The sequence below is a fragment of the Lathyrus oleraceus genome, chromosome 6 (assembly GCF_024323335.1).
Source record: "Lathyrus oleraceus cultivar Zhongwan6 chromosome 6, CAAS_Psat_ZW6_1.0, whole genome shotgun sequence".
Taxonomy (NCBI): Eukaryota; Viridiplantae; Streptophyta; class Magnoliopsida; order Fabales; family Fabaceae; genus Lathyrus; species Lathyrus oleraceus.
The window spans coordinates 23,057,512-23,084,168 of NC_066584.1; the positions used below are offsets into that span (position 1 = coordinate 23,057,512).

The 26,657-nt window shown below is 36.0% G+C and overlaps 1 protein-coding gene and 1 non-coding gene across 3 annotated transcripts; one reads left to right on the plus strand and one right to left on the minus strand.

The window, feature by feature from the left end:
- Positions 1-6,346: 6,346 nt before the first annotated feature.
- On the plus strand, positions 6,347-8,844 carry LOC127095825 (serine/threonine-protein kinase RIPK). 2 transcript variants are annotated; one of them, XM_051034456.1, is made up of 6 exons: positions 6,347-6,458; positions 6,568-6,983; positions 7,189-7,324; positions 7,463-7,599; positions 7,691-7,814; positions 8,135-8,844. In XM_051034456.1, the coding sequence occupies exons 2-6, from the start codon at positions 6,594-6,596 to the stop codon at positions 8,509-8,511; spliced, it is 1,164 nt and encodes a 387-aa protein (XP_050890413.1). In that variant the 5' UTR covers positions 6,347-6,458; positions 6,568-6,593; the 3' UTR covers positions 8,512-8,844. The 2 variants fall into 2 exon arrangements, with proteins under 2 accessions (XP_050890413.1, XP_050890414.1); XM_051034457.1 differs by lacking the exon at positions 6,347-6,458 and having other exon boundaries at positions 6,489-6,983; positions 7,463-7,554.
- Positions 8,845-19,890: 11,046 nt separating this feature from the next.
- Positions 19,891-19,997, minus strand: LOC127099813 (small nucleolar RNA R71). The gene has a single exon (XR_007794281.1). It is a non-coding gene; the product is annotated as a small nucleolar RNA R71 (small nucleolar RNA).
- Positions 19,998-26,657: the final 6,660 nt, after the last annotated feature.

Below are 26,657 nucleotides of genomic sequence, written 5' to 3' on the forward strand. Positions count from 1 at the left end.
GATTATGGACAAGTTAACCAAATCAACCTACTTCTTGGTCGTGAAGACCATACACAAGGTGATTCATTTGGCACAGTTACTCATTACAAAGATTATGAGGTTGAACGGTGTTCCTTTAAGTATTGTATCAGACCGAGATTCAAATTTCACTTCGATATTTTGAAAGGAATTCCAGCACGCCTTGGGTACCCAACTATGTATGAGTACTTCGAATCATCCTCAGTCGGATGGTTAGACCGAGAAGAAAATTCAAACCTTGGAAGATATGTTAAGAGCTTTTGAATTGGAAAATGGTGGAAGTTGGAAAGATCACTTTTCGTTGATCAAATTCACTTACAATAATAATTACCATGCAAGCATATGAATGACTATGATTGAAGATTTGCATGGAAGAAATTGTCTATCACCGCTGTGTTGGACCGAGGTAGGATAAAAAGGAATCCTTGGGCATGAGATAATCTAAGAAACCACTGATAAGATCAAGATGATCCAAGAGAAAATGAATAAAGCCCAAGATCTCTGGAAAAGTTATGTGGATCATCGTAGGAGGTTGTTGGAGTTTGAGGAAGGGGGCCACATGTTTTTGAAAGTCATCCCAAGGTTAAAGTGAAAGGGACCTTTCAAAATGCATAAGCTGAGTTTGAGATTTGTCAGGCCATACCAGATTGTGAGGAAGGTAGGCGAGGTAGCATACCAGTTAGCATTTCCACCTTCATTATTCGGGCTACACGATGTGTTCCACATATTGCAGCTCTAAAAGTATGTACCCAATTCTTTTCACCTTATCCTTCTAGATGCGGTTGAAGTAGAATCAGACCTCTCATTCCAACCTCAACCAAGGTGAATTATGGATTATGCAAGTAGAAGTTTGTGGAACAACGAGATACCCCTTGTGAAATTCCTTTGGGAGGAATCGTATCCGGATAAGGCTACTTGGGAGCTTGAATCGGGAATGTTGGACTTTTATCCTCATCTTTTCTAGTAAGTTTTAAATTTGAGGACAAATCCTATTCAAGAGGGGAGGATGTAATATCTAGTACTCAATGCCAACTAATTGTCACCCTAATGAAATTTAGTGGAATTGATTAGTTGGTTAGTAGTACAAGATTAACCTAATTAAATTGGAACATTAGTGTTAATTAACCAATTTAAGTGTATGGGGAATTCTTGTATTTTTTTCTCCTTGGGTATTTAAGGTGAGACCAACCCAATTCCCTTCATTTTTCCTTATTCTCTTTTATTTCCAAATAAAAGATCAAGAGAGGGTTGGAGAAAGGATTTCACGTGAGACATGGAAAATAAGGAAAATGGGATTCAAGGAAAATTCATCTCATTTTTCAAGTTGTTATCAAGATTCATCCATTAACTCTTATGTTCATCTTTAACACTCCCAATCCATTTATAATTTTGATCAAGGTGAATCCTTTAAATAGGACTTGGGAAATTTAGGATGTTAGGATTTATGGGATTTTCATGATCTTTGATTTGCATGTTGAAAATTCCCCCTATATATGCTTGATTGATGATGAAAATGATGTTTATATGCCATGAATTAACTGTTTAGTCATGTATGTTTCCTATATATTGATAATATGCATTATGGGATTGTGAAACTCGGAAAAATTGGAAATTGGGGGCTGAATTGCAGGAAAACACATAAGTTGCATTCTGGTATGCGACGACAGTCGTCGCCCATGGTGATGGGTTGGCCGTCATTGCTATAAGGAAGGAAAACACGCGAGGGGGAGCTGGAAGGTGTCATCCAAGCTGACGGGCGCTTTCCCAAACTGTCGGCGAGGTTGACAAGCACCCCTCCGGGTGACGACTGTCATGGCTGAGCGGGGCATGACCATCACCTAACCGTCAATCCTATTTCGTCTTTTTTTTTGCGTCGATTTTGGATTTTTTAAGGGATTCTAATTCCCGAAGATCTTGGATACCCTTTTGGTATTTAGTTCCATAAAATAAACTATTTCGGTCATGATCTACGATCGATTTATAGATGTGAGTGCTTGCTACAACATGGAAATAATGAGTTAAGCGCTCGGGCCTTGATGCCCTGATCAAGTGCACCTCCAAATGGTGGAAACTCTTGGGAAATCAGACGACGGGCGGTGAAATCATGAAAAGTCAAATTGGTTGACTTAAGAAATTAGAAACCTTTCCCAGATAGTAAATTACATCAAGTAAGTGGCTCGTTTAATGAAAGTATGTTTACCTAATGGAAATTACTCGGTGGGTAGAACCCTAGGAATGAAGTTATCCGAAAATATGGAGAGTATAAGAATCAGAAGGAGGTAGAAACTGCCGTAAAACCTTATTGGACATAGTCGTACTAGACTTAGTCCTGAGAGAAGGCGGTGGATAATTTCCAAAAACCACCTTAATGGACATATTTGTATTAGAAGGAGGTAGAAACTGTCGTAAAACCTTGCATTGGTGGGCAACGGGTTATCGATCATTAAAGACGTTCGAAACACTAGTTCGGCTAGAGGTTTGTCAAAGACATTGACGTGATAGATTCGTAGCTCTTATTGTTCTACGTGGCTCGTACGTTTAAGTTAATAGCTTATATGTTATTGTGAAGCTATTTATGTTTCGCTTCCTGAGTCCTACTAATTACTATATATAAATATGCTAGTAGGATGAAACTAAGGATAATATACCTTGTAGAGTTGAGTGGACCCATAAGATATGTGGACTTGTTGAGATGTTGTAATCTCACCCCAATTGTTGTTGATATTTTCAGGTGGTTCGAGGCAGGATAAAGTCAAGGGTAAGGCGACATGAATCTGATGATGATGTTTCACTAACTTTTTGTCTTCCGATGTATTTTAGACAATATTTTGTATCTAGCTAATTATCATGTATTTTAAGCCACGTTTTGTGATTAGCTTTGTACTTTGTACCTGAACATGATGTGTATTAGTCACTTATGTATGAATTTCAGTATCATATTTAATGCTTCTTACATATTATTCTAGACATATATGTATGAGGTGGTACAGTTGGTATCAGAGCTGGTTGATTCTCGACCTAGCCATGAAACATCATAAGTTAAGAAATAAATATGATTCTTTTCTTCTTGTATGCGCGCTTTCCGGTCTGAACCTAAACGTCATATGGTATAGATTTATGCCTGACCAACTTGATTTTATCGGTTGTATGACGAGAAGGTTATGGCTGATAGACGCAAAACTCGTGGGAGGCCTCGAGCTGAGGAAGCACCAGATGTTGAACCCCAAATGACCGGTGGTAATCAAGAAGTTCCATGGACACAATTAATGCAACAACAAAATCCCCTCATGATGCAGAATATGTAGGATCAATAAAAGGGAATGTGCTAAGAAATGAAGGACTAGATTCCTCCTTGGGGAAGCACACAATCTTGAGTGTAGTCGAGTACCGTGTAAACCGCTTCATGTCCTAGCTAGTCCCTTGGGGAAGCACACAATCTTGAGTGTAGTCGAGTACCATGAAGGACTAGATTCCTCCTTGGGGAAGCACACAATCTTGAGTGTAGTCGAGTACCGTGTAAACCGCTTCATGTCCTAGCTAGTCCCTTGGGGAAGCAAACAATCTTGAGTGTAGTCGAGTACCGTGTAAACCGCTTCATGTCCTAGCTAGTCACGTCATCACACATGTAAGAAGAAAGTTATGAAACGTTTATGTGGTGAGATTGCATTTAATGCGCTTGTTTCCCATCACTTTTTTTATTTAATTCCAGTTGATTCATTTATATTTTGCATATGATATATCCTAGAGGCTGACCAACATTACTTAAGGTTTCCCAAACTCCTTTAGTGCCCAGAAAAAACCTTGGGGGAAACATTTTTTGGTCGGCCAAATGCCCAAGAAACTAAGGTCCAATTCATCTTCAATCCACTTAACATAAAATAAAACATAAAATAAGCTCACATGCAAAGAACAAGGTACACTCTCTAATTTCCACTTTACACATAAGTTCACATGCAAAGAACAAGATACACTCTCTAATTTCCACTTTACACATAATACTCATATGAAATTTTGAACTAACTTGGGCGTTGGAGTGTTAACGATGAATATCCACCTCACGACACCTGACGGAGATCAACACCACCGTTCAAGATCAACAATTTTTCAGCTGGATTTATTTTTTATTCCTGAGCGGATCAGAGTTTTTAAATTAAACTTCTCAATGTGTAATTGATGAATATTTAAGTATTTTTAACTATTTAGTCGAGACTTTGATCAATCAAATAAAAATTATTTAAAATATCAATATGATATCAATTATTTCGCAAGATTTATCTATTCAGTTATGCGAACAAATACCCTAGTTTAATAAAGAGAAATGGTAAACAACATAAATCCTTGACCTCATAATTAATTCAATAGTCCCCAATTAAAATTTTATAAATATGTTTGCACAAATTGCCTATTTCCACCCTCAACTACAAATACTAATTTTAAACTCCACAATATCACGACAAAACTCTGCCTAATTTTTTTTGACAATGTTACATTCTTGGTTTTTGAATTGAGACTGTTGGTTATATAAGAAATATATAAATCATCTCATCCAAAAGCTTTTAGTCTTACAGTAGATACCTCTTAAAATTTTATCTTTTTCAAACCAGTTATTTGTAGCAATTAATCATTTTGAAACTTGTTTTTTCACACAATCACTTTGAAACTTGAAAGCGCAGTGCATGCAAATGTGAAACACAAATTAATTAAGTGATTACCCCTATAAGCATTTGCATAATCCATTTTCCATAAGCGATGGAAGTGGTTGTGAGTTAGTTTAATTTGTTCAACACTTTAAACTTTTTCTTTGACCTTCCAATCGTATTTTAAATAATTTTTCTTACAATATATTCAAAATATTATAGTAATATCCAAAAACCTATTGGTATTAGTATATATGAACATGCCTTGCTTGAAGTTCTAAATTCTAGAAACTCTAGAATGTAAGAATTTAAAAGAAACGTGTCGTTGTCCTTTTGCTAACGTGTGATCATGACATTCTAACAACAATAATCCTAATATCTTTACCTACCGAACATTGGGAAATATATCAAATTAGGTCATATCCATTGTTAATATTAGACATACTATTATTGCTAAATACACCCCCTTTGAACCCTTTGAAGTATTAAAGAAATGGTATGTTAGTAATGGAATTGTGATAGAGGTTTTCATTTTGCGAGAATATGTGGACGGCAAGAGAATGCAAGGTGGAGGAAGGAGATACATACATGTTTGAAGAGAGGTTAGTTAGGGAGAGAATGTTTTGTTTAACATTGAAATTCAAAGTCAATAGGTAGGCAAGTTACTTGAACAATAATTAATTGAAGACATATACGACAATGATCAAAGCATTTTTAAAATATAATAAATCCCTTAAAATAAAAAGAGGAAAGAGTTATTTTCCTCGAGTGATAAATGAGACTGTCCGGTTCGAATATAGATTAAATAAAGATTTTGAAATGATATTTTTTGTGAGATTTAATATTATAAATTTAAAGAATTGACATATTTTTACATTTTACAAATATATTTCAGAGATGGTTTAATCAGTCGGATTTTGTTAGATATATTTGTTTAATCCGTTATTTTTAAGAAATTAGATAAGAATTCAAACGATTTACTTTGTCTATGACATTTTATTTTATAGATGAAAAGATGTATCTTTGCAAATTATAATTTTATTATTGACAAATTAAAGATTACTACATTTAGATTTTCCACAATTATATTAATTCGAAAGATTAATATTATAGTTGACCATAATATATAATTTATACACAAAATTTATTAGGGTTAAGAATGGATGACATGCCTTTTATGCTCAATAACACAATTATAAATAAAAAATTACTAGTCATATATTTATTTCTATTTTAATATATTTTATGGTATTGCTTAGTGATAATTAGATATTGGAGTACCAATATAGTTTCTTTTAGGCAAGTGGTACCAATATAGTTGATATGTCTTTTCTCTCTACAATAATGTCTTTATGATTCAATAGTCTTTTTTTATTTAAAATTATAATATTTAAAATACTAGTATTAATAATATTTACTTAAGTAATATTTAAGTATGTAGATTAAATGATATGAAGACTAATTTGACATTCATAAGTAATATTAGAGTTTAATTCATTTGAGGTATTCCATTTTAAAGGTTAAATTAAAATACTATTGGCTAAAAAAACATTTATGTTAAAATAGTCATCAACTTACAATTTTAGAGGCATTTTGTCAAAACAAAAAAAAAGAAAGGAAAAAAAGAGTAATTACTATAAAATTCTAGAGATTAACTTTATGGTGGCTTACAAAGAATTTGAGAATTCACTATAAAATAAAAAATCAATATTTTCATTCATATTTGGTATAACTCTACACTATCATCTACATTCATTCAAGTGATCAAGAAGTCAAAGAATCTCACATAAGTTCTCTAATAAGGTAGTAGGTGAAACTTCACATACTATAAAATTTCTCATCAATCACTTATTTTTTTTCTCTATATAGCATCAATCATTAACATTTATATGTCGTTTTTCTCACTTCTTAGGTATACATTATACAAATTCTAGATAGATGACTACAAAAAAGATAACATGGAAATCCATGATCTTGATCTTAAATTGTTACAAGAGTAAATACCCTTTGGAGGAATCAAAGAAACAAGTTTTGAAACAAGGTTCTTTTCAAAGATTATGTTTATCAGATATAAGCAATTCAAGTTCAACTCAAGCTATTGAAGATATTTCAGTTTCTTTTGCTGGCTCTAAGCTTCATGCATTCACACTTGAGGAGCTTAAAGAAGCAACACATGGTTTTTCATGGAGTAATATGTTGGGTGAAGGCGGTTTCGGTCCGGTTTATAAAGGGTTTGTTGATGATAAGGTTAGACAAGGCTTAAAGGCTCAAACTGTTGCGGTTAAATGTTTGGATTTGGATGGTTTGCAAGGTCATAGAGAGTGGCTGGTTAGTTTTCTCAAACACGCGCTTTTCGCTTATTAAGTGTATGTTTGAATTGACAGTGAATTTGACAGAATCACAGACACAGTGTGATTTTGGTGAAGCTCTAAAGTATAGCTTCTATCAGAATCATAGTAATTTCTTGGTTGATTCAAACATATCAAAATTGTTTAGTCGCATAATCGATTTTGGACATATTTTTATTTTCTAGGCAGAGATTATATTTCTTGGACAACTAAGGCATCACCATCTTGTGAAGTTAATTGGATATTGTTGTGAAGATGAACATAGACTTTTGGTGTATGAGTACATGCCAAGAGGTAGCTTGGAGAGTCAACTATTCAGAAGTATGTTTCTTTTCTAAATCATGAGAAGTATTGTAGCCGCGGCGTTTCCGTCATTGAATTTTGTGTGTTTTATGTTTGTGTTTTTAGTATATGTTTTGTTTTGAGTCTGAGGTTGATGTTCTAGCATGTTACAAGCAGGATATGCTGCTGCTATGCCATGGTCAACAAGGATGAAAATTGCATTAGGTGCTGCTAAGGGTTTGGCTTTCCTTCATGAAGCAGATAAGCCTGTAATTTATAGAGATTTCAAAGCTTCAAATATCTTACTAGACTCGGTATGTTCTTCATATCTTGCATCTTCAAAATCATCTTTCATGTGGACATATTAGGAAATTTACTCTTTTATATCTCTCTCTTAAAATTTAGGATTATACGGCTAAACTCTCGGATTTTGGACTGGCTAAGGATGGCCCGGAAGGGGAAGAAACACATGTCACGACGCGCGTAATGGGAACACATGGTTATGCTGCTCCGGAGTACATCATGACAGGTTTTTACACTATATACAAATTGTTAACCTAGTTCCTTGTGCATCAGCCACATTTGATTGTTTCGATTCTCTGCAATATTAAAGATCAGGAAGCGACCAAGTCAAATGTGGCTGATGTTGATGTAGTCACAACCATGGTCCTAAAGACATCAAAACTTTGATGTACAGACCCATATTACGGTTGTGGAATTTTAATAACAAAACGCGCTTAAAACTAACTTTGACCTGATTTTACTTATCTTCTGGCCAAATTCAAGATTATCATGATCCTTACCGGAGGTTTGAAAATACTTAGCTCTTGCATGATTGATTATATATAGGTCATCTTACAACAAAGAGTGATGTGTATAGCTATGGAGTGGTTCTATTGGAATTGCTTACAGGAAGAAGGGTAGTGGACAAGTCCTTAGAATCAAAAAGAGGTAAGAGCTTGGTAGAATGGGCAAGACCTATGTTGAGAGATCCAAAGAAACTTGACAGAATCATAGACCGTAGACTTGAAGGACAGTTTCCTATGAAAGGAGCTTTGAAAGTTGCTATGTTGGCTTTTAAATGTTTGAGTCATCACCCAAATCCAAGACCTTGTATGAGTGATGTTGTTAAGATTTTGGAACCACTTCAAGATTTTGATGATGTTTTTGTAGGTCCATTTGTTTATGTTGCTGTAAGTGAAAATGGTGACAAAGATCAAATATAGGACTCTCTCACTATAGTATGTCTTTTTCAGTTGTTGGATAAAGATTAGACAGTACACATTGTGATTTTGATACAACAAGAACTCAGAATCTCAATCAAGATGTTTGAGATGCAAATAAGTATTACAACTTGGAAACTCATGTGGTCAAGAGTGGTAAAAGTTTGATGATGTACAAGGGCTTGAAACAAGTTTTTGTGCTGATGTTATCAATTGTTGTTGTTACACATGTTTGGATTGTTATAGTATGGAGACTACAAACTCTAATATAGAATACACAAACTCATCAAATTTATTCATAATATATTTCACAAAATTATTGTTGGATTGTGTTTGTGATTTGGGATTTCAAATCAGTTTGATAAAGGTGAATAGTTATTATTGTTTTTCTATTAGGCATATTAGTCTCAGAACTCAGATTATGAGTTTGTTTTTGGTACATTAGCTTATGTTGTTTGCTCAATAATAAAAAATAAAAAATGATTTGCTAATATATATATATATATATATATATATATATATATATATATATATGGAGGAAAATTAGTAGAGCTTATAGTGTTTTTTATCATTTATTTTTGTTAAGGAACAACGAATAGTACTTTGAAGACGACCACACTATAGATGTTCGGATTCGGTGGTGATATTTCTCCTAAGATTAAAGATGGCATATGTAAAAAAATTAACACTCTGACACTTCAATTAATAAGAGATTGGTATAGAACTTTGTAAGTATGAGTTGAATCGTATTTGAGTGTGATTTAGGATCACACATATATAGGAGAGACCGGTGTAACCATCTCTATATTGTCCGACGTAGAGCGCAAGTGATCGTTGGATGATGATCCATAGTCCCGATGAAGGAGATGTGTGCTCATGTGCAGTGCAATATGAGACAGGTTCAACTGTAAAATAGTGTGTAAAGTTGCTTATTCTCCCTTCAGAGCACGATTAGACAGATTGATCAGATAGGAGCAATCTTCCTCCAGGGGAGAAGCCCAACTTTATTTGGAGGAGCGATGACCCGACTCTGAAGCACCTTGTGACCTCTGAAGAGCAATCAAAGTAACAACACTTCCAAAAAGATTTAAAATAGTATAGGGGTCTGCTTCAGTCCCTGTCGACCATATTCTCATCCATATGAGTCAGAGTTGTACTTCATCTTTCATCAGACCTGAAAATAGTCATAGTCAAAGCAATTATGCCATGAATGAGAAAATTAAAGACAAAGGAGCCAGGAGCTTCCACAACTTATCAAAAATAACTTTTGTTCTTCTTGGGAATGAGTCTCCATCAACAATTGAATATCAATAAGGCGTTGCAACCGTTTCTGGCCAGCCTCCTTCGAATGTACACCACCCCCGAGATAACCCAGGTTGTTGATGAAGCTCATCATCTGTTTTTTCTGATACCGATCTTTGGTAGAAAGTATCCCCTCTTTATACACACACACACTTTGTTTCTCATAAAGAAATGACTTTCAATCTAGTATTTGGGGAACAACTTGACGCATCTACCCTACACTCTATTCTCAACATCGTAAACCGTAACGTGAGCATCTGGGTGGATAAGGGTAACCAGAAAGAACCGGTCCTCGAAATTCTACAACTCGGAAAGAGTATCAAAGCCCCGGACGACCAACATTAAAGAAATTAATCCTTTACTCAGTGTTCGAGTCGCAGGACCATTATGACATCAAAAAAGATGAAAAAAAGGTCACATAAGGTTCTCCCTTCAAGTATCCACATCAATATTTTTAGACTTTCACATACACCCAACTTGTTGGATGATGTTGTGAATGAGTCATCACTAGATTCTTAAGAACTTCTATCTCGAAGGCAGTGAAAGGCAGGAGAAGACTCAAAACAAAGAAAGTGCATTCATAAAAAGGAATGACACAATCACCATACTTGTGACATACCTTTTCATTCTCGTTAGGGGTCAAGACACCTCAATCCAAGGATGGACAAACTTCAAGAAAAAATCCATCAAGAATACAATCTCTAACAAAAAATAGAAACGATAGAAGAATGTACAGAGTCCGCCCAAAAAGATTGAGTGTTCTTCTAGGATTTGTAAGCACTCTTATGTAGGTTTTTTATCCATAATGCACAAAATTGTATGGATACAGGAAAACAAAATAGCATAAGAAAGGAAGATAACTATGAAATGGGAGAAATGGCTCAAAGAAATGCAACATCGACTCTTCAAGAATCTTACTTTAGCATGTAAAAGGAAATAGACTCTATCAAATGTATCAAATCACTCGCATGCAACACTCGAGTGTTTCAGGTCTCAACTTTACTTCTCTTAAAATTTTATTGGTCCCCCTCCATTTTTACATATATGACACTAATGACTAGGATACAAAATTTATTTTTTATGAGATGTCATTCTTGATTTGGATGATTTATTAATTAATAATTTTTATAGAATAATTTTTAGATGTGGCAATCTTTATTAATTAATAATTTATATAGAATAAATTAATAATTTTAATTATATTTTTTTATAAATATTTATAGAAATTAATTTAATACAAATTTTTTAAAAACATGTTTTGGCCACATAATACTAATTTTTTAGGAGGATTTAACTTTCCGTTTATTTTTTATTTTTTTCATTTTTTGCATTAGAATACAGAGGCAAGGACGACACTATTGCAGGCAGAGCGACAAATAGAGAAGCAGATTAGGCTAGGGTTGTTGAGGCTAACTCTTCCCAAATACGGCCTGGACAAGTTGTTCCAACCGATTCACACCGAAAACGGTTGGCTGAGCATGGTCAGTTATGCGCACCCCGTAGCACCCGACACCGACTAGTTATATCAGTTGAGTAACCCAAAGATGAGGTGGCAGATGAGGTGGTCCATCCAGATGTTGTTATTGTAGATGAGGTGGTTGTTGAGGATGTTGTTGATGAGGTGGTTGCTGATGAGGTTGCACATGAGATGATCCATCCAGATGTTGTTGTTGCTGATTCGATCTCATATGTTACTACTGGCACAGAGGTTACGACTCCTTCGAAGGAGCCCTCTGTGCATACTGAAGGAGGATTTCCTAGAAGACCTATTGATCGATCGGTGTTGACTGATTATGCTAACCATGTGACGTACAGACTATGGCAGGGAGATGTATATATCTTTTATGTTTAACTTTAATTCATTTATCATTGTGCCATGAATGCTAACTGCTATTTTTTTTAAATTCGTTTGTTGCAGAATCGTCTCCCATTGAAGGTGGCTTCACATGAGTCGAAGCTGAAGGACTTCCTGAATACTCTGATGTCTAAGGAGATCATACATATTGTACGTGAGTTAAGCTTCTTGATTTTTCCCACTGCTCCCCCACCATGCTCGACGTTCCACTACTTACTTCTTTTATTAAGAGATAAGATAATGAGACATCTTCATTTCATCTTCTGTTTATGGATATGGCTATCATTCTGGATGATGTCTCGTCATTATTCTATCTCCCCATCGACGGTAGATTCTGGACGGCTCCTGTTATTAGCCCTTCGCTTGCATGTGTGACTGTTACACGAGATTTGAGAATTCCTAAGGAGGTCGTGCAGAAGGAGTTTGCCTTCAACATGGGCGTTCACCTTTGTATGTCGTGGCTTCGGGAAAGATACGACGAGTTTGTTGCGGCTTGGAGTTATGAGGTTGTCGCTAGGGTGTACATGTTACATATAGTAACATGTACTTTCTTTGCGGACAAGTTATATGTTTATATCGATGGTCGATATGTGTGGATGTTCAGTAGCCTCGACGTTACCGGTTGGGCTTGAGGGTATGTTGGATTAACCATTCTATATACAACACTTGGAGTGGCGATAATATTTGAGACCATACAACTTGCTGGTTATTTGAGTATGTTACATGTATACTTGAAATTATTATTTATTGCTGATTTCTTATTTAATTGTTACGAATAACATTTCTTAATTATTATTTATTGTGTTTGTGTTTTGATATCAGTGTTGGATATACGAGAATTTCTCCATCATCTGTGACAGAAGGGTGCAACATTCCCCAATGGGAGCCCCACAGGCGAGGAGATGGAGGGCCAAGAAGTCACATCCATGTGGTGTTACTGGGTACAAGAGGAGGCTAGATGCGTTGACTGTAGATGATGTCATATGGATACCATACACTGATCATAGAGTCCATTGTGATTTTGATGAGACTTCTTTATATTCAGGTTATATGCGGTGGAAAACCATGGTTGCTAGACACTTGCCTAAGAGGTGTTTGTGACAATGATTATGTGCAAAGCATCCCACGACCAATTATAGATATACCATCTACGGGCATTGATTGGTGGTTTCAAAGTAACATCATCATCTCTGGTCGTGCCATTAGAGATCGAGCAGTTACGGTTGAGCATCCATCGCAGTGTGAGGATGGTTACTTAGAGTAGTATCTCACTGTATCACACTCTCGCATCATCCCATCAGTTGAGCCTTCTAATGTTGGGGGTACTTGTCGATGACGTGTCGCCGCTGCCTCCAACAACTGATGTTGATGACCAGCAGCGCCTCCAGATGATTGCAATTATTATGGATAACATAATGGGTTTGGTAAAATTTAATTGGGCTTTGAGTCCATAAAGGCTTTTAATTTTTTTATTGTTTTCTAAAAAAAATTTAAAAAATTTAAATAAAATTATTAATTATTAATTTATTTAGTAATAAATATTAATCAATACATTATCTTAGTCATTACGTCATAAAAATAGTTTTTTTTATCTTAATCATCATTGTCATGTATGCAAAACTAAAAACTAGAGGAAGGATAAAAAACTGAGTTTTAAAATAGGAGGATTAAAAAGTTAAAAACACTTAAATAAGAGGACCAAAAATGTAGTTAGACCTAATTTGTATTTAATGAAATAATATTTAAATAATTTTGACAATTATTAACGAATACAAATACTTATGGGTACAAATACCATCAAACTCGTATTTGTACCCGTGAATTAACATCTAATTAAATATTTGATAATTTTATTTATGAATACCCAATAAACCATTGAACTCATACGTTTGGCCAAGAGTAGGAATAGTTCATACTAACTAATAACAGTCTACGACCAAGCCTACACAATAACACAACCCTAGATTAAATCAGATATTTTTTAAATAGAAAAGACCTAGGTTTCCTTATAAATTTATTTAATTAAAAAAGCTAGACCTCATGCCATAAAAAAATCTTTTAAATCTTTTAAGTCGGTCTATTTACATAAATATGAATATTTTTTTATTATTATATTATGTTTTATATTTTAAATTAAAATACACAAATAAAACTTAATTATCTTAAAGAATTTATAAAAATAAAAATATTTTATTAATAATGTTTTTCATAATTTTTACTACGTCTTAAAAAATTTATGCTAATAAATAAATAAGATAAATTAATACAAATATACTTTTTAATTTCATTAGTCTTTTAGTTTGTGATTCTATTTTAAAATTATTTAAATTGTTTGTTTATATTGTCTAAAAGAAATAAGATTTTAAGTAGGTTAGCAAACTTTCGAAAAACTTTAAAAAAATAAGGTTTAAATGCACTTTGGTCCCCATGTTTTAAACAATTGATTCCCCAATTATAAAATCTGCGATTTTGGTCTCTTAAATTTGACAACATTTGGATTTGCATGGTTCCCTATCCAAAGTTGATTATGTGTCAATTCATTAATGACGTGGCAAGTACTATTTGGATCCATGTCAGCATTTCCAAATATTTTAATTCCCCCACCTGAATATTTTAATGTAGAAAATATTAAAAAATATTTTGGAAATTTAAAAAATAATTTATAAATTGGTGAAATAGAAATTCTTTCATGCACCGTAAAATTGAAACCTTAATTCCCTTTTGTCAATCCCTAATCTCCCAATCATCTCCATCGTTTCTTGTGTGCGTTTTGTATACACCATAAAATTCGTGAAATTTGTGCACTTTGTTACGAAGATGAAGAATTCTGGAAGACAAAAGGAGAAGGTCAAATACTGTGTAAGGTATGTATTGTTGTCCTTGTGGTCCCCTTAGTTTAGTATTGCTAAAGTATTGTTGTGGTCCCTGATGTTAGTTTATGTTTGTCTGATTCAATTTTTGTCAATTTTTTCCAGGCCTGCTATGAGTAATAAGATTAGATTGAGAATACATCATAAGGGTAAATTAGTTGAGACACTTGTAAAATGGTATGTAAATGGGGAAGTTATTGAGATGAACTGGAGTTTGGATGTTGATTATATGTCTTCCACGAAGTTAGAGGATATGATTAAAAGTGAGGGTTATGTAAATATAAAGTGTTTGTGGTATTGGAACCATGCATATAGCTTTTATCGTGGTCTTAGACCCTTGAACAATGATCAGGATGTGCTGTAATTTCCAAAAGATGTTGTAGGTTGTGATGTAATAGATGTATATGTGGAGCATAGTGTGGGGATTCTTGAGATTATTGATGATAGTGAACTAGATGCTAAAGATGATGTAAAATGCATTGGATTTAAAAGTGCAGATGTTACTGAGGAAGTCACTATTGATCCTAACGTTGTTGCTGAAGAAGGAACTATTGATCTTAATGGTGTTGCTGAAGATGATGTCACTATTGATCCTAATGTTGTTGTTGAAGATGATATCACTGTTGATCCTAATGTTGTTGCTGAAGAAGGAACTACTGATCCTAATGGTGTTACTGAAGATAATATCATTATTGATCCTAATGTTGTTCCTGAAGAAGGAACTATTGATCCTAATGGTGTTGCTGAAAATGATGTCACTACTGATCCTAATGTTGCTGCTGAAGAAGGAACTACTGATATTGATGAGAATTATGTTGCAAGTGAGGGTAGTTTTAAGGATAGTGAATTTCAATTTAGTGGAGAATCTGAGGAGAGTGAGATGGAATGGACTACTAAGATACTTCCCTAAGAGAATTTATGTGAGGTTTCTAGCTGCCAAAACAAGAAAGACCGGGCTGAAATGGTTCATGGTGAGAGTGAGGATTCAAACCATTAATATACACCTTTAGGGAGTGATAATGAGGATGAGAGAATAAAGTACCCCACCTACACGTCTGGCCAGGGAATGAAGTTTCAACCAGGGATGATGTTTACTAACAAAGAAATGATAAAGGATGTTGTCAAGGACTATGCCATGAAAAATCAGAAGAATGTATTCATTAAGAAGAATAATTCCAAAAGAATTGTGGCTAAATGCACTGATGGTCATAAGTTCTACATGAGATTTAGAAAGAGGATTAGCAACCAGTTTTTGGCAAGTTGTGACTTTAATTAAAGATCATACATGCCATAGGACTGTTGATAACAGGAGTGCAAAGACAAAGTGGCTTGCCAACAAGTTTGTAGGCATACTTAGATATAGCCCTTCTATGAAACCATCAATCCTCAGAGTTGAAGCTGTTGAGAGATGGGGAGTGAAACTATCACATGATCATGCATATAGGGCAAAGAGGAAAGAAATGAAGTTAGTTCAATGGGCTGGTATTGAGCAATTCACTCATTTGAGAAATTATGGACAAGAGTTATTAAAATCAAATCCTAATAATACTGTTGTAATACAATGTGCTGATAGTAATGGCAACCGTGTGTTTGAAATTATTTATGTATGTTTAGAGGCTTGCAAGGCAGGGTTTGCAAAGACATGCATACCTCTTATTGGGCTGGATGCATGTTTCTTGAAAAGGGATTATGGTGGACAATTAATGGTAGTAGTAGGGAGGGATGACAATAACCAAAAATTTCCAATTGCATATGTCGTAGTTGAAGTTGAAACAAAAGGTTCATGGCAATGGTTTTTAGACCTTCTTATGCATGATTTGGAAGGATATAGTCGAGGTCCTATGCATTTATACCAAATCAGTAAAAGGTAAAGATTCACTTATACTTATACTTCTGCATTTACTTGTTTACATGTTATGCATTTAGATGTTTACACATTATCCATATTTTGCATGTGATGGGGACTAGTTTCAACTGTTCAAGGAATCAATGCCAATGTGGAGTCTAGATTATGTGTGAAGCATTTATATGGCAATTGGAAGAAGAAACACCCTGGGTTGGAATTAAAGGAAGTGTTATGGGCAGCTGCTAGGGAAACAACAGTTCCAGCATGGGAAAGGGCAATGATGAGGATGAAGGAAATGAAAGAGGATGCATGGAAAGATATGTTAGATGTTCCGACTTGCCATTGGAGCAGAACACACTTCAGAACATATTCAAAGTGTGACTTACAAGTGAACAACATGTGTGAATCATTCAATGGGGTAATGTTGGAGCATGAAGAGAAGCCTATTATCACTCTATTGGAAGGCATCAAGCATTACATCACCAAGAGGATGACAGGTCAGAAGGAGTTGCTACATGGCTACACTGGATCCATATGTCCTAAAATTCAGCTGGTTATTGAGTAGAATAAGAAGCAAGCACAATGGTGGAGTCCCACATGGCATGGTGATGATGACCTATCAATACTTGGTGTCACAAATGGCATACTTACTGTGTTGACCTGAAAAAGGAAGCTTGCTCATGCAGAAAGTGGAACTTGTCTAGTATACCTTGCTGTCATGTAATTGTCTGCATATGGAACATCAAGAAACAACCTGAGGATTATGTTATTGCATGTTATAGGTCTGTTTTGTTTATGTATACTTGTTTTGTTTTGATTTTGTACACTTAGTCTATTTTGTTTATGGACATTTGCTCTGTTTTGTTTAGGAAATCTACATTTATGGACACTTACTCAAACATTGTGTATCCAACCAATGGACCACAATTGTGGCCTATAGATAATCTGAATATAATGGCACCACCAGTGATAAGGAGAGCCATAGGCAGACAAAAAAACTGAGGAACAAGATGAATGATGAACCTATAAATCCCCACATACTACCAAGGAGATTTTATACTGTCACATGTGTAAAATATGGTGTTATGGGACATAATAAAAGGAGCTGTAAAGACAAAAGGGCAACTAACAGAGCAATTCCAAAGGGTGGTAATTGATAACATGAAATAGTATCACATTCTAGGACTCAATTTAATTAAATTATATTATTATTTACTTCAATTTATTTCATTTTATTAGATATTACGCGGTATTTCCTTTCTATTTATCTCAGGTGGTTTATTTGAAGCACAAGTAAAAAAGAAGAAAAGGAGGTGCAAAAAGGAATGAAAAGAAGCAAATATCAAAAGCCAAAGCCCAGCCCAAAAAGCACAGGCGCTGTGCCTGTGACGAGCGTCACAAAGGCTGTGACGAGCGTCACACTTTACACACTTGTGTGACGAGCGTCACACATGGTGTGACGGACGTCACACCATTCTCCTATATTTTTGGCTTCAGAGACGTTGAGGCCTATTTGCACGCCTGACCATTTGCTACGTGAAGACCTTTGACGCGGAATACTTTTGGAAACCGTTACAGAAAGTGACCAGTATAAATATCAGCTTTGCAAACCCTGCCGACGCCACGACGTTCCACGCTTCTTCGCCGTTTTCTCTTTTTCGCATTTTTTCTCTTCCAGCAGTACAAGCACATTTTTACAGCATTACTTTTACGATTTTTATATTGTTTCCTTTGCAATTTCTATTTTCTTTTTCAGCACTTAGTTAATTCTTTTTCGCACAATAGTTTCTCCGGATCTAACCTTACGTTAGAATCTAGTTTTTTTATTCCTTCGCTTTTATTTTTCTGTTTGATTGAAGAATTCAAGAACAAATCCAACCGGCCTGTGGTGGAGTGTTCAAGACTGCTATTTAATTTCTCAGGTTCTTTAATTATTGTTTGAATTTATATATGCCCTGCTTTATTGTTGATTTATATTATTTGCCTGAGATGAATTTGTTTATGCATGATAATTATTTAGATCTGTTTAGCATGTCTGGCTAATTTATTTAGGTATCGGTATGTAAAGTAAGCGGAATGAAGGAATCAAAACCAAATTGGTTTAATTAAGTTTAAAATTAAAATCACTCTTTTTACGGTCTCAATTTACAGGTTTAATAACAAGGTTTTTGTACGAAAGTAAAAGACATAAAGAAGTTAAAAGCAATAGAACGAGAGTTTGAGTTTTTGACTGGACAGTGTAAATTGGACATTAATTCTAGATCAGGGCGAGAGCAATTTTTAGAGTTAATTAAATTCTAATCTTTTTCAAAAAGTATTTTTAAAGATTGAATGTGAGGACGAGAGTTAAGCATTTGAATTTAATTATATAACCTAAGTCAACAGAGCGAGAGTTTGAGATAAGGGTGTTTAAACGATTAGTGTTTTCTTAAAAAGAGTTTCTACGGATACTATTTCAAAAAGTGGTTTTTGACTTAACTAATAAGTGACAGCTACGTTAATATAAAATCATAGTTTATTCAACAGAGCGAGAGTTTGAGATAAGACTTTTAATCAATAGTGTCAACTGAAAAGATTTATTTTAAAACCAAGAAACCAACGAAGAATTGATTCCCTAATTACGACGAACTACATACCGATATCCGTTTAGTTGATATTTAATCTAGATTTTTAGTTTAGTTTTAGCTTTTCCCCCAAACAATCAAAGTATTACCTGCCTTAGCTTTACGAAGTAACCTTAGATAACGGTATATCGATTCATAAGTCCCAGTGGGATCGATATCTTTTAAAACTACGCGATAGAACTGTGCACTTGCAGTTTGTACCCTAAATTCGACTCATAAAGTCGCGATCAAGTTTTTGGCGCCGTTGCCGGGGACTTTTATTTAGTCGATATCGTAACTCTTCTGTTACGCTGTAGAGACTAAGGCTTTTTTTTTCTTTTTCTTTTCTTTCTTTCGTTGATTTGTATGCCACACACTCGCTCACAAGGAGAGCCGTTCTAGTTACGAATCAACGATATCGAACTATATCTCCGAGTCTTACGACGAATTCGGGAATATCGTGCTACAAACAATCTCCCTCCTGTTGAACTTCCTGATTTCAAAAATATTTTTCCTTCGATACCCGAGATGGCAGAACCAGCTCGTGCTCTTCGAGATTACGCCGCTCCATCGCAAGATGAGCCGCATTCGAGTATTGCTCCACCTGCAATCGAAGCAAACAACTTTGAACTTAAACCTTCACTGTTGCAGGCAGTGCAACAGAACCAATTCTCTGGAAATCCTACCGAGGATCCAAACCTTCATTTATCCGTATTTGTTCAATACGCTGATACTGTTAAAGCTAATGGTGTCACTTCAGAGGCAATTCGACTTCGTCTTTTTCCTTTCTCGTTAAGAGATAGCGCTAGAAGATGGCTTCAATCTCTTCCTTCCAACTCAGTCACCACATGGAACGAGTTGAAGAAAGTTTTTCTTGCTCGATATTTTCCGCCGAGCAAAACAGCTATGTTAAGAGCCCAGATAAATGGATTTAAACAGAAAGATAACGAGTCTCTTTTCGAAGCATGGGAAAGATACAAAGACATGATGAGACTTTGTCCACACCATGGTTTAGAGGACTGGTTAGTAATTCATACCTTCTATAATGGTCTCCTGTACAACACGAGGTTAACAATAGACGCCGCCGCAGGTGGTGTACTAATGAACAAACCATATGCTGACGCTTACCAACTTATCGAAAGCATGGCTCAAAACCACTATCAGTGGGGAAGCAAACGAACAATGGTAGAAAAACCTCAAACGAAAACTGGCATGTACGAGATAAGTAACCTTGATCATGTTAATGCAAAAGTGGATGCTCTGGTCCAGAAAATTGAAAGTTTAAATGTATCACCTCCAGCCACCGTGGTAGCCATAACTCAGAATTGCGAAGTCTGTGGAATCCAAGGACACACTCCTGCAGATTGTCAACTTCTAACAGGAATCCAAGCGGAGCAAGTAAACTATGCTCAAGGAAGCCCCTACTCGCATACCTATAACTCAAATTGGAAGAATCATCCCAATTTTTCATATAAGAGTAATAATGCTTTATACGCACCTGGACAATCTCCAAATCAAGCCCCAGCTATACCTCCGGGATATCAGAAGCCGATCCCATCTACACCTAACAATAACGCCCCTAGGAAATCCAACTTGGAAATCATGATGGAAAATTTTATAGCCTCTCAACAGCAAACTAATAAAGATTTCTTAAACCAGAATGTACACACTGGCGAACAAATTAAACAACTAGCAAGTAAAGTAGATGCCCTGGCTACTCATAACAAAATGCTGGAAACGCAAATATCACAAGTAGCTCAACAACAAGCGCCTACTGCTGCCCCACCTGGTACATTTCCTGGCCAACCCCAACCTAACCCAAGAAGCCACGCTCATGCAATTATACTGAGAAGTGGAACGGAAGTGGAAGGACCGTCTGACCCAAGGATAGAAAACCAAAACTCTAAAAAGTCAACTGAGGAGGAAAGTGAACCTAAGGAAAAGGAAGAGAGTAATAAGGAAACCGTAGAAAAGAAGGAACCTTATGTACCTCCACCACCTTATAAACCACCTATCCCTTACCCTCAAAGGCTTATTAAAACCAAAGATGCGGGCCAATTCAAAAAATTTGTTGACCTACTAAAACAATTAAACGTCACAATTCCGTTTACAGAAGCTATTACGCAGATGCCCTCATATGCTAAGTTCTTAAAAGAAATTCTTTCTAATAAAAGGAAACTTGAAGATAGCGAAACAGTTACACTCACCGCTGAATGTAGCGCTATAATCCAGAATATGCCTCCTAAACTTAAAGACCCAAGTAGTTTCTCTATACCCTGTCACATAGGAAAATTTGTCATCGACAAAGCCTTATGCGATTTAGGAGTCGGTATTAGTGTTATGCCTTTATCCATATGCAAGAGACTTGAAATGGGAGAATTAAGACCAACTAAAATGTCTGTGCAACTAGCAGATCGTTCCGTCAGATATCCTGTAGGAATTCTTGAAAACGTTCCAGTGCGCATAGGTCAATTCTACATTCCAACTGATTTTATAATTATGGATATTAGAGAAGATGAAGTTACACCCATTATACTGGGAAGACCGTTCTTAGCAACTGCCGGTGCAATCATAGACGTAAAACGAGGACGACTCACCTTTGAAGTAGGAGAAGAGAAAATTGAGTTCATTCTTTCCCAATTTTTGAAAGCACCTGCAATAGAAGATACATGTTACTTCATGGATATCATCGATGAATGCATAAAAGAAACGAAGTTAGAAAAAGACAAATCATCTGACTATCTTGTAGAAGACAAACTTAACCAATGTTTAGCAATAACACCGGACCCTACGCAATGCCTTAAGAAACCAACCCTAGACCTGAAAACACTTCCCAAAAATCTGAGATATGAATTCCTAGACTTAGAACTTGAACGACCAGTGATAGTTAATGCTGACCTAGGAAGACTCGAAACAGAAAAACTCCTGCATATCTTAAGAAAATATCCAACCGCACTAGGGTACAACATCGCCGATCTTAAAGGAATAAGTCCCTCTATTTGTATGCACCGCATCATGCCAGAAGAAGACTGTAAAACTTCTAGGGAACACCAGAGGAGACTAAACCCGATCCTGAGTGAGGTAGTAAAGAAGGAAATAACCAAGTTATTAGAGGCAGGTATCATATATCCTATATCTGATAGCAAATGGGTTAGTCCTGTACACGTAGTACCAAAGAAAGGAGGTATAACAGTCATTGAAAATGAAAAAGGAGAAACTATAACCAAACGAATCGAATCGGGATGGAGAATATGCATTGATTATAGGAAACTAAACAAAGCAACCCGAAAAGATCATTTCCCTTTACCATTCATTGACCAGATGTTAGAACGATTAGCAAAACATTCTCATTTCTGCTATCTAGACGGTTACTCAGGTTTCTTTCAAATACCAATTCATCCTGATGACCAAGAAAAGACAACGTTCACGTGTCCTTTCGGTACCTTCGCTTATAGACGAATGCCGTTTGGCTTGTGTAATGCTCCTGCAACCTTCCAAAGGTGCATGATGGCAATATTCGCCGATTTTCTAGAAAACATCATGGAAGTATTTATGGATGACTTTTCCGTATGCGGACAAAGCTTTGAAGAGTGCCTTGAAAACCTAGAAAGAGTTCTAGAGCGATGTGTGAAAGTAAACCTAGTACTTAATTGGGAAAAATGCCACTTTATGGTACAAGAAGGAATTGTTTTAGGACACATCATCTCGAACAGAGGAATTGAAGTGGACAAAGCCAAAATAGAGGTAATCGAAAATCTTCAACCCCCGAAAACTGTGAGAGAAGTACGAAGCTTCTTAGGACATGCCGGTTTTTACCGACGATTCATTAAAGACTTCTGTAAAATAACTAAACCTTTAACCGGGCTATTGATGAAAGATGATGAATTCATATTCGACAATAAATGTTTAGAAGTATTTCAAACGCTTAAACAAGCACTGATCTCCGCGCCCATAATGCAGACACCAGATTGGAACGAACCATTCAAAATAATGTGTGATGCCAGTGATTACGCTGTAGGTGCTGTTTTAGGACAACGAAAGGATAAAAAAGCTTCACGTTATATATTACGCAAGTAGAACTCTAGATGAAGCACAAATAAATTACGCCACAACCGAGAAAGAACTTCTAGCAGTAGTGTTTGCGCTAGATAAATTTCGTTCTTACTTGGTCGGAGCCAAAATAATCATCTACACTGACCACGCTGCTATCAAATACCTCTTAACAAAAAAGGATGCTAAACCTAGACTCCTAAGGTGGATCCTGTTGCTACAAGAGTTCGATTTGGAAATCAAAGACAAGAAAGGAACTGAAAACGTAGTAGCAGATCACCTCTCTAGACTTGAGAACCTTGAACCGGAAAGAACATCAATTAACGATGATTTCTCGTACGATAAGCTTATAGCTACTTTGGAAGAAAATAACGCTGATAAACAGGTAGAAACCACCTTAGCTATATCTGTTACACCGTGGTACGCTGACCTCGTCAATTATTTAGCTGCCGGAATAGTTCCACCTACCTTATCCTACCAGCAGAAGAAACGATTCTTCTATGACATAAAACAATATTACTGGGATGACCCCTTACTTTTCAAAAGAGGCCCCGATGGTATTTTCCGTCGGTGTATACCCGAAGAAGAGGTAGAAAATATAATCCAACACTGTCACTCCGCTCCTTATGGTGGACATGCAAGTACATCCAAGACCTGCTCTAAAATCCTACAAGCCGGTTTTTATTGGCCAAATATATGGAAGGATGTGCATGCAGCTATCAAGAAATGTGACAGATGTCAACGCACAGGAAACATATCTAGACGTGACGAGATGCCACAAAAGGGCGTTTTGGAAGTAGAGATTTTCGACGTGTGGGGAATAGACTTCATGGGACCTTTTCCATCCTCTTTCGGTAACAAATACATACTCGTGGCAGTTGACTACGTATCGAAATGGATTGAAGCTATAGCTTCTCCAACAAACGACACACGAGTAGTAACTAGACTCTTTAAGAATATAATATTTCCAAGGTTTGGTGTCCCAAGAATAGTAGTCAGTGATGGTGGATCGCATTTCATATCCAAGGTACTCGAAAAACTACTGCTTAAGTATGGCGTAAGACATAGAGTAGCGACACCTTACCACCCTCAAACCAGTGGGCAAGTGGAAGTGTCTCAGAGAAATCAAACAGATACTAGAGAAAACAGTCGCCACTTCAAGGAAAGACTGGTCATTGAAATTACCAGAAGCTTTATGGGCTTACCGAACTGCTTACAAAACTCCCATAGGGACAACCCCATTTAAGCTCATTTATGGAAAATCCTGTCACCTCCCGGTAGAATTAGAACATAAAGCCTATTGGGCTATTAAAAATCTAAATTTAAATTATAAAGCCGCCGGAGAAAAGAGAATCCTTGATATAAGCGAATTAGAGGAACTCAGAAGAGACGCTTACGAAAATGCCAGAATCTACAAAGAAAGAACAAAACAATGGCATGACAAGCGCATATCAAGGAAAATCTTCAAACAAGGCGATACAGTCCTTTTATTTAACTCTAGGCTAAAGTTATTCCCGGGAAAACTACGATCTAGATGGTCAGGTCCTTTTCAAATCACCAATGTTTTTCCCAGTGGAGCAGTAGAAATTAAAGGCAAATCTATGGAACCATTTACCGTAAACGGGCAACGTCTAAAACATTATCACTATGCAGAAAACAATGAAGATTCACAAGTCTTGCACTTAGACGAAATGCCTCCAGAACTTATAGATTATAATTGATAGTTTTTATGTCGAGCTTGCGACATTAAACAAAGCGCTTAGTGGGAGACAACCCACCAATATTTATAATTTTTTATTTCTTCCTTAATTATTCTATTAAATTTTGTTTAGTATTCATTCTTAATTTATTTTAATTTATTAAAAACTTTTCTCTTCTTCTTTCGGCATTTGGCCAAATCCTGACTAAAACTCTTGTTTTTCTTTTCTCTAGCTAACACTAACCTGATGGGACAAATTGATCGTATGGGTATCAAATTCAGAGGAAAAGCTCAGAAACAAAAGTTTGAGGAACTAGCCACGAGAGAGATGCTACCTAGTTTGTATGTTGATGATTGGACAATGACTGCCCTTGGACTAAGAGAAAGTGTCCTGTATTTGCTGAGTCAGATAGGGTGGGAAACCGCTCCTATCCGTAGACATTTCGTCACTTACCGGAGACTAACACTAGAATTCCTTAGCTCCCTGATCTATCTACCCAGCCATGGAAAAGGAATAAGCAGAGGTTTTATCCAGTTCAGAATGTTTAACATGGAGTACCAATTTAATATTCAAGACTTTACCAACCTTTTAGGTTTCCCTACCTCCTTTGACACATTCACAGTGAGCCAAGAAGAACTTTTTGAATATAGAGAACTTGAACACTTTTGGGGAAGCTTGACTGGAAATGACGATCCCGAGGAACATGAGTTTCTCTCTGGAAACATACATAACCCGACCTTCCGTTATTTCCATAAGATCCTGACCCACACCTTATTTGGGAAGAAGCCAAACAGTACCACAGTTTCACGTGATGAACTTTTCATCATATTTTGTGCTTCCCAGAACCGTCCAGTAAACGGTGCCACTTTTATGTTAGCAAATTTAGACCACCTTATCCAAGATGAACGAGCACCAATTCGAGTAGGCGGTTTGATAACCATGATTGGTAATGCTATCGGATTACGTCAGCCTATGCTTGACTTAAGCCCTTTTTGTGGCATTACTATTATGAGTATACCCTTCCTCTTCAACACTATGTTTATAGCAAACCTAGGATCTGAAGAGTTTGAGCTTATAATTAATAACCAAGTTCTTTGCCTATTCACCATGCCCGATCCTAGGACTAGTGTTCATAACCGCAATAATTGGCTCTACAATCTGAACGAAACCCCCTCTCCTGCTAGATCCACTGAATCCATCCAGGACTATGAAATTTGTGATGACCAGATTCCTTATGCTGAATCAGACCCTCAGACACCATCTGGTTATTATGATATTGATCCTCCTCCTCAACCTGTTCAGACCGAAGAATCGGCAATACCCGACCTTAGACATCATATGCCCGGAACTGATTACAACATCGCCATTGAAGCTTTGATGTCAGAACAAGACGCCCTCAGAGAAGAGTTCGCTAACATGAGACACGAATTTCTAGGATACATGAACAGTATGACAAATCAGTTTCACGAGTTGCTATATCGTGTTAACTCCTTTGTCCCTCCGGCCAGAGATCATGCAGATGGATAGAAGTCGTTTTTCTTAGTTATTTAGTTTTAGTTAGTTTTATTATTTAATGTTATTTCAAATTATGTTCGTATTTGTTTCTCTTTCGCATTTTTGTTTTTTTTCCAATGATACATTATGATTATTTTATGAAGCTATTGATTTATCCTATTTTATTATGAATTATGCAATATCTATCAAAAATGTTCTCTACTGTTGCTGCCTACATAAATTATTAAAAATATAATATATTTATGCACTATTATACAAAGTAGAATAGCATGCAGGGAAATTTAAATAGCAAAATAAAATAATCTGAAGCAAAACAAAATAAATAATAAAAATAAATTACCAAAATCATTATGAAGAACGCAAGCAGAAACCTTGCCAATATGACTGTGTGACGAGCGTCACACAATC

Coding starts and splice junctions, on each gene's coding strand:
- LOC127095825 (XM_051034456.1), top strand. CDS start 6,594: ATGACTACAAAAAAGATAACATGGAAATCCATGATCTTGATCTTAAAT. Junction 6,984..7,188: donor AAGGTCATAGAGAGTGGCTG/GTTAGTTTTCTC, acceptor TTTATTTTCTAG/GCAGAGATTATATTTCTTGG. Junction 7,600..7,690: donor CAAATATCTTACTAGACTCG/GTATGTTCTTCA, acceptor CTTAAAATTTAG/GATTATACGGCTAAACTCTC.